The following is a 9000-nucleotide window of genomic DNA, read 5'->3' on the forward strand; positions in this document are numbered from 1 at the left end:
GTGATAGTGTGGGAGAGAGTGTGATAGAGAGTGATAGTGTGGGAGAGAGTGTGATAGAGTGTGATAGTGTTGGAGAGAGTGTGATAGAGAGTGATAGTGTGGGAGAGAGTGTGATAGAGAGTGATAGTGTGGGAGAGAGTGTGATAGAGAGTGATAGTGTGGGAGAGAGTGTGATAGAGTGTGATAGAGAGTGATAGAGAGTGTGATAGAGAGTGTGATAGAGAGTGATAGAGTGTGATAGAGAGTGTGATAGAGTGTGAGATAGAGAGTGATAGTGTGGGAGAGAGTGTGATAGAGTGTGATAGTGTGGGAGAGAGTGTGATAGAGAGTGATAGAGTGTGATAGAGAGTGAGATAGAGAGTGATAGAGTGTGATAGAGAGTGTGATAGAGTGTGAGATAGAGAGTGATAGTGTGTGATAGAGAGTGAGAGTGTAACTGGATAAAAAGTCGTTTTAAAAAGTGCCATATCTGTGGAGGCACTTGATTGTAGTAGTGTGTGTGTGTGTGTGTGTGTGTGTGTGTGTGTGTGTGTGTGTGTGTGTGTGTGTGTGTGTGTGTGTGTGTGTGTGTGTGTGTGTGTGTGTGTGTGTGTGTGTGTGTGTGTGTGTGTGTGCGTGCGTAACCTCTGACCTTCTTTAGCACAGGGGTCGAAGATGGCGAGGTCGTTGTCGGAGAGAGGAGGGGGCGGTACTTCCTCTGAAGGCTCCTCCCGCATCACAGAATCGAACAGCGAATCAAACTCCTCCTGAGACTGTGATTGGTCTGTTCTGAGGACGCAGGGCCGGAACGGAGTGAGAACTAGGGAAGAGAAGCACGAATAACAGTGAAGCCACAGCAAGGCAAATGTCCAGGACATCGAGACGGGACAGACACATTTTGTCATTTCGGCAGGAAGCCCTCGAAGTGGCTTCCTCTCCTCATCTCCTGTCGTTCATCTGCACTGATGTGAAAGAGCAGGAACGCTGTACTAGGGGGATGGGATTTACCACGGACCTCACGATACCATGCTGTCACAACACTTAGGTGCATATAGGTCATATAAAATAATATTGGGATGTGGCTGAGGTGTGGTCGTCTCACCTAGCTATCTTAATGTGAATGCACTAACTGTACGTTGGAATAAGAGTCTGATAAATTACTCAAATGTAAATGTTACTGTATAGATTGTTTTTCCACCATTCCAAGGAAAGGGAATGGGGGTTGGGGGAGATACCTAGTAAACACTGAAATGTGTTTTCCTGCATTTAACCCCTGATTTAGAGAGGTGCGGGGTGGAGGCCTTAATCAACATCCACGGCGCCCAGGGAACAGTGCGTTAACTGTTTTGGTCAGGTTGCAGAATGACAGCTTTTTACCTTGTCAGCTTAGGGATTCGAGCCAGCAACCTTTCGGTTACTGGCCCAACGCTCTAACCACTAAGCTATCTGCCTCTAACCACTAAGCTACCTGCCTCTAACCACTAAGCTACCTGCCTCTAACCACTAAGCTACCTGCCTCTAACCACTAGGCTTCCTGCCTCTAACCACTAGGCTACCGCCTCTATCCACTAGGCTACCTGCCTCTATCCACTAGGCTACCTGCCTCTAACCACTAGGCTACCTGCCTCTAACCACTAGGCTACCTGCCTCTAACCACTAGGCTACCTGCTCTAACCACTAAGCTACCTGCTCTAACCACTAAGCTACCTGCCTCTAACCACTAAGCTACCTGCCTCTAACCACTAAGCTACCTGACTCTAACCACTAAGCTACCTGCTCTAACCACTAAGCTACCTGCTCTAACCACTAAGCTACCTGCTCTAACCACTAAGCTACCTGCTCTAACCACTAAGCTACCTGCTCTAACCACTAAGCTACCTGCTCTAACCACTAAGCTACCTGCTCTAACCACTAAGCTATACCATAATGCCTTCAACCCCAGTTTCCAGTTGATTGCAGAGAAAATAGAGGAGAAAAGGAGGATGCTACTTTTGACTAAAGAGCTGTAGACTTTTCATTTCTGCTGATTTCTACACTGAACAAATGTCAAATGTTGGCCTGTTGGAAACTACAACTCCCAACATGCATTGCACAGTTTGGGCTTGATCTGATTTATCTGTACAAACTGTACAAACTGAAACTGTACAATGTGCACATTGATTTCAGAAGAAAACAGAATGAAAATGGCTATAAAAATAATTTAACCAACGTCTGTCAAATAGTTGTTTAAAAAAAACGAAAAATATCTAAGTTAAAAATCGCTCGGTGTGTTGTGCGTTTCTCTATGTTTCTTCTACCTCTGTCGTCTAGCTTCAGATCGCCGGGTACATCAGGAAGGTCCGTTAACTCTTCCTCTTCCTCCTCAGCTGTAGGTGTTACTGTAGTAGGACAACCCCCCATCTCACTGTAGGCCTCAGCTGCAACCTCAGGCTCGACTAGATCCAAGCCCAGTGAAAGCCCCAGCTTCTGGGGTTGGATAGGGGCCTCGGTCCCCTCCTCCTCCGCCGCAGGTTCACAGTCTGAGCCTCGACGCTGTGGCAGGGGAATGAGGGGGGGAGGGAGGGGGGTGGAGGAGGAGAGAGGAGAGGGGTCTAACGGCCTGATCACTTCACCACCCTAGGAGAGAGGTGAGGGGGAGAGAGGGGTAGCGAGGGGGAGATAGATGGGTAGAGAGAGGGGAGGAGGAGAGAGGGAGAGGAGAGGAGAGGGAGATAGATGGGTGGGGGAGCGAGGGGAGGGAGATAGATGGGTAGAGAGAGGGGAGGAGGAGAGAGGGGAGGGGGAGAGGGGGAGCGGGGAGGGAGATAGATGGGTAGAGAGAGGGGAGGAGGAGAGAGGGGGAGAGAGGGGAGGGAGATAGATGGGTAGAGAGAGGGGAGGAGGAGAGAGGGGGAGAGAGGGGAGGGAGATAGATGGGTGGGGGAGCGAGGGGAGGGAGATAGATGGGTAGAGAGAGGGGAGGGAGATAGATGGGTAGAGAGAGGGGAGGAGGAGAGAGGGGAGGGAGATAGATGGGTAGAGAGAGGGGAGGGGGAGCGAGGGGAGGGAGATAGATGGGTAGAGAGAGGGGAGGGGGAGAGAGGGGGAGCGTGGGGAGGGAGATAGATGGGTAGAGAGAGTTTAGTTTACTAATTTGACGATTTTAGGGCATTTTTCACCCTGCCAGCTCCTATTAGTTCTATTGAGCACTGTGGCACCAACTCGCCTTCCGAACGTTCAAATCCCATTTTGTTGTACAAATGGCAGCGTCTAGTTGGCAATGAGACCTGCTCTCCTTATTTACAGTTCAAATGTAAACAACAACAAACAAATACTAATGGAACTGAGGTCGTTTCCTAATGGAACTCTGAGGTCGTTTCCTAATGGAACTCTGAGGTCGTTTCCTAATGGAACTCTGAGGTCGTTTCCTAATGGAACTCTGAGGTCGTTTCCTAATGGAACTCTGAGGTCGTTTCCTAATGGAACTCGGAGGTCGTTTCCTAATGGAACTCGGAGGTCGTTTCCTAATGGAACTCGGAGGTCGTTTCCTAATGGAACTCGGAGGTCGTTTCCTAATGGAACTCGGAGGTCGTTTCCTAATGGAACTCTGAGGTCGTTTCCTAATGGAACTCTGAGGTCGTTTCCTAATGGAACTCGGAGGTCGTTTCCTAATGGAACTCTACGGTCGTTTCCTAATGGAACTCTACGGTCGTTTCCTAATGGAACTCTTCGGTCGTTTCCTAATGGAACTCTACGGTCGTTTCCTAATGGAACTCTACGGTCGTTTCCTAATGGAACTCTACGGTCGTTTCCTAATGGAACTCTACGGTCGTTTCCTAATGGAACTCTGAGGTCGTTTCCTAATGGAACTCTGAGGTCGTTTCCTAATGGAACTCTGAGGTCGTTTCCTAATGGAACTCTGAGGTCGTTTCCTAATGGAACTCTGAGGTCGTTTCCTAATGGAACTCGGAGGTCGTTTCCTAATGGAACTCGGAGGTCGTTTCCTAATGGAACTCTGAGGTCGTTTCCTAATGGAACTCGGAGGTCGTTTCCTAATGGAACTCGGAGGTCGTTTCCTAATGGAACTCTGAGGTCGTTTCCTAATGGAACTCTGAGGTCGTTTCCTAATGGGAACTCTGAGGTCGTTTCCTAATGGAACTCTGAGGTCGTTTCCTAATGGAACTCTGAGGTCGTTTCCTAATGGAACTCTGAGGTCGTTTCCTAATGGAACTCTGAGGTCGTTTCCTAATGGAACTCTGAGGTCGTTTCCTAATGGAACTCTGAGGTCGCTTCTAATGGAACTCTGAGGTCGTTTCCTAATGGAACTCTGAGGTCGCTTCCTAATGGAACTCTGAGGTCGTTTCCTAATGAAACTCTGAGGTCGCTTTCCTAATGGAACTCTGAGGTCGCTTTCCTAATGGAACTCTGAGGTCGTTTCCTAATGGAACTCTGAGGTCGTTTCCTAATGGAACTCTGAGGTCGTTTCCTAATGGAACTCTGAGGTCGTTTCCTAATGGAACTCGGAGGTCGTTTCCTAATGGAACTCTGAGGTCGTTTCCTAATGGAACTCGGAGGTCGTTTCCTAATGGAACTCGGAGGTCGTTTCCTAATGGAACTCTGAGGTCGTTTCCTAATGGAACTCTGAGGTCGTTTCCTAATGGGAACTCTGAGGTCGTTTCCTAATGGAACTCTGAGGTCGTTTCCTAATGGAACTCTGAGGTCGTTTCCTAATGGAACTCTGAGGTCGTTTCCTAATGGAACTCTGAGGTCGTTTCCTAATGGAACTCTGAGGTCGTTTCCTAATGGAACTCTGAGGTCGTTTCCTAATGAAACTCTGAGGTTGTTTCCTAATGGAACTCTGAGGTCGTTTCCTAATGGAACTCTGAGGTTGTTTCCTAATGGAACTCTGAGGTTGTTTCCTATAGGGAAATATAGGCATGACTGTCTATTTCGCCAAATATCTCACAATGTGTATATTTGGATTCTTTTCAAGTCGGGCACCATTTTAAATCAGGAGAATCTCCTCTTTGTAATTATGTAGGTCTGGGCAACGAGCTCGGTTGTCATCGATCACTCGATCAGAAATAGTCAGGAAGTTGTCGTTTTTTCCACTACTTTCTCATTACGCAGACATGAGCACAGTTGACACCACCGGGGTGCGGATGTTAACTTTCGACACGAGTTGTTTTTAATCTCGTTTCGTCCGACGAACAGATTGTTGTAAAATGTTTTTTTTTTGTTGCCATGGCAAAATGGAATTCTAAGCAGTATAGAATCATAGAATGATTTGTAATCCTGGAGAGAACTAACTGGTGCATGTGTTCCCTTCAGAGGGAGAATGGGAAAGTAAAAAAATATTTAAGTGCCTCTGAACAGGGTAAGTAGGTGCCAGGGGCACTGGTTTCTGTCAAGAACTGCAAACGCTGCTTGGGTTTTTCCACGCTCAACAGTTTCCCATTTGTATCAAGAATGGCCCACCACCCAAAGGACATCTAACCAACTTGACACGATGGTGGGAAGAATTTGGAGTAAAACATGGGCCAGCATCCCTGTGGAACATTTGACACCTTTGTAGAGTCCATTCACCAACAAACTGAGGCTGTTCTGAGGGCAGAAGTGGAGGGGGGGGGGGTGCAACTCAACATTAGGAAGGTGTTTGGTTTAGCACAATGTTTTACTCATTGTAAATAAGAATTTGTTCTTAACTGACTTGCCTGGTTAAACAAAAGGTTAAATAATAAAGATTAAATAAAAGGTTAAAAAGAAGGTCAAATAAAGGTTAAAGGTCAAATAAAAGGTCAAATAAAGGTTAAAGGTCAAATAAAAGGTCAAATAAAGGTTAAAGGTCAAATAAAGGGTAAAATAAAAGGTAAAATAAAAGGCTAAATAAAGGTTAAATAAAAGGTTAAATAATATAATAATAACATAACAATAATAACATAATAAATAATAACATAACAATAATAACATAACATAACATAATAACATAACAATAATAACATACCAATAATAACATAACAATAATAACATAACAATAATAACAATAACAACATAACAATAACAATAATAACATAACAATAATAACATACCAATAATAACATAACAATAATAACATAACAATAATAACATAACAATAACAATAATAACATAACAATAATAACAATAACAATAATAACATAACAATAATAACATAACAATAATAACATAACAATAACAATAATAACATACAAATAATAACATAACAATAATAACAATAATAACATACAAATAATAACATACCAATAATAACATACCAATAATAACATAACAATAATAACATACCAATAATAACATACAAATAATAACATACCAATAATAACATACCAATAATAACATACAAATAATAACATAACAATAATAACAATAATAACATAATAGCATAATAATAATAACAATTATAACATAACAATAATAACATAACAATAATAACATAACAATAATAACATAACAATAATAACATAACAATAATAACAATAATAACATAACAATAACAATAATAACATAACAATAATAACATAACAATAATAACATAACAATAATAACATAACAATAATAACATAACAATAATAACATAACAATAATAACATAACATAATAACATAACATAATAACATAACAATAATAACATAACAATAATAACATAACAATAACAACAATAATAACATAACAATAACAATAATAACATAACAATAATAACATAACAATAATAACATAACATAATAACATAACATAATAACATAACAATAATAACATAACAATAATAACATAACAATAACAACAATAATAACATAACAATAACAATAATAACATAACAATAATAACATAACAATAACAATAATAACATAACAATAATAACATAACATAATAAATAATAACAATAATAACATAACAATAATAAATAATAACATAACAATAATAAATAATAATGAAAAAGCATTGTTTTTTTTACAATGGGACTTTTTTTCTTTTTCTTCCTCCCCGTCTCATTTGGGCCGGTAATTGCCAGCTAACGGAAGGAATTTTTGGTTATTTCTATGTTTCTCACCCTAAAGAAGTCCTTAAGCTGAGGGCTGTTGTAGAGAGCAGGGATATTGGTGGTGAATAGTAGCATGACCTCAGCTGCACTCCTCCTCTCCTCGATCACCCCTTCATCAAACCTACCTGAGAGAGAGAGAGATGAACAATAATAACAATTAGACTGACTGATTTACTAATTAATTGACTGATTCATTGGGTTCTGTAGCTCAGTTGGTAGAGCATGGCGCTTGTAACGCCAGGGTAGTGGGTTCGATCCCCGGGACCACCCATACGTAGAATGTATGCACACATGACTGTAAGTCGCTTTGGATAAAAGCGTCTGCTAAATGGCATATATTATTATTATTATATTGATTAAAAGATGCAGTCCGGGATCTGAAGCACAACAAATTCGTAACATATCATCCCGAATTACAAAACATTTTTGAAAAGAGAAATACATGAGAATGTAACATATCATACGAAACGGAAAACTGTAGCACACAAAAAACGGAGACCCGTTTTGGCTCGAGCACAACTACTGTCTGAAACGATGCAAAAGTTCTGGAGTGTCACTTTAACTGGGTCGTACCAAAGAGCTGAGCGCCAGGGAACGAAGGGAACTCCTCCTGTCTCCTGAACAGGTTTCTGTGTGTGTAGGACAGCTCTCCATATAGCTTCTTCAGTTCACTGTACCTCCTCCACACTATCACCTCTTTGACGTCCTCTGGACGACGCTTGAGACAAACTAGAGCGAGAGACAGGAAGAGAGAGACAGGAAGAGAGAGAGAGAGAGACAGGAAGAGAGACAGAAAGAGAGAGAGAGACAGGAAGAGACAGAAAGAGAGAGAGACAGGAAGAGAGACAGAAAGAGAGAGAGAGACAGGAAGAGAGAGACAGGAAGAGAGAGAGAGAGACAGGAAGAGACAGAAAGAGAGAGAGAGAGACAGGAAGAGAGGAGAGAGACAGGAAGAGACAGAAAGAGAGAGAGAGAGACAGGAAGAGAGGAGAGAGAGAGACAGGAAGAGAGGAAGAGAGGAGAGAGAGACAGGAAGAGAGAGAGAAAGAGACAGGAAGAGAGAGAGAGAGACAGGAAGAGAGAGAGACAGGAAGAGAGGAGAGAGAGAAGGGATGAGGGAGAAGAGGAGTGAAAGAAGCAAGAGAGAGAGAGAGACAGGAAGAGAGAGAGAGACAGGAAGAGAGGAAAGAGAGAGAGAGAGAGAGAGACAGGAAGAGAGAGAGAGACAGGAAGAGAGGAATGAGAGAGAGAGAGAGAGACAGGTAGAGAGGAGAGAGAGAGACAGGAAGAGAGAGAGAGACAGGAAGAGAGGAAAGAGAGAGAGAGAGACAGGAAGAGAGGAAAGAGAGAGAGAGAGAGAGAGAGAGAGAGAGGGATGGAGGGAGAAGAGGAGCGAAAGAAGCAAGAGGGAGAGAGACAGGTGGAAGGAAAGGACAAGGATAATTCATTGAAAGTAAACATAGTGATATGTGTACCGCGTTTACATAGAATACATTTATAGTACAAACTTCCTGTATTTTTATATTTAACTAGGCAAGTCGTGGTACAAACATTATTAGGCACAGACAACAGTACAAAGGGTAAGGTAGAGACAACAATACATCACACGAAGCAGCCACGAGTGTAAGTAAGAGTGTCCATGATTGAGTCTTGACTGAAGAGATACAACCTATTTGAGTGGTTTTGCTGGACATTCCAGTCTCTAGCTGCAGTTAACTGAAAAGAGGAGAGACCCAGGGATGTGTGTTTTGGCAACATTTAACAGAATGATTCTGGCAGAACGGGTGTTGTATGTGGAGGATGAAGGCTGCAGAGATATCTCAGATAGGGTGGGGAGTGGGCCTAAGAGGGTTTTATAAATAGCATCAACCAGTGGGTCTTGTGACAGATATACAGAGATGACCAGTTTACAGAGGAGTATAGAGTGCAGTGATGTGTCCTATAAGGAGCATTGGTGGCAAATCTGAT

The 9000-nt window shown here is 42.5% G+C and overlaps 1 protein-coding gene across 1 annotated transcript; it reads right to left on the reverse strand.

Moving 5' to 3' along the window:
* Positions 1 to 558: 558 nt before the first annotated feature.
* On the reverse strand, positions 559 to 7761 carry LOC124029107 (sorting nexin-15-like; the record flags this gene model as incomplete). The annotated part of the gene is made up of 4 exons (XM_046340943.1): positions 559 to 799; positions 2277 to 2595; positions 7042 to 7157; positions 7606 to 7761. Coding segments are annotated over 4 exons (832 nt in total), but the record flags the coding sequence as incomplete, so codon positions are not given.
* Positions 7762 to 9000: the final 1239 nt, after the last annotated feature.

This window comes from Oncorhynchus gorbuscha, unplaced genomic scaffold (genome assembly GCF_021184085.1).
Source record: "Oncorhynchus gorbuscha isolate QuinsamMale2020 ecotype Even-year unplaced genomic scaffold, OgorEven_v1.0 Un_scaffold_5535, whole genome shotgun sequence".
Lineage (NCBI taxonomy): Eukaryota > Metazoa > Chordata > Actinopteri > Salmoniformes > Salmonidae > Oncorhynchus > Oncorhynchus gorbuscha.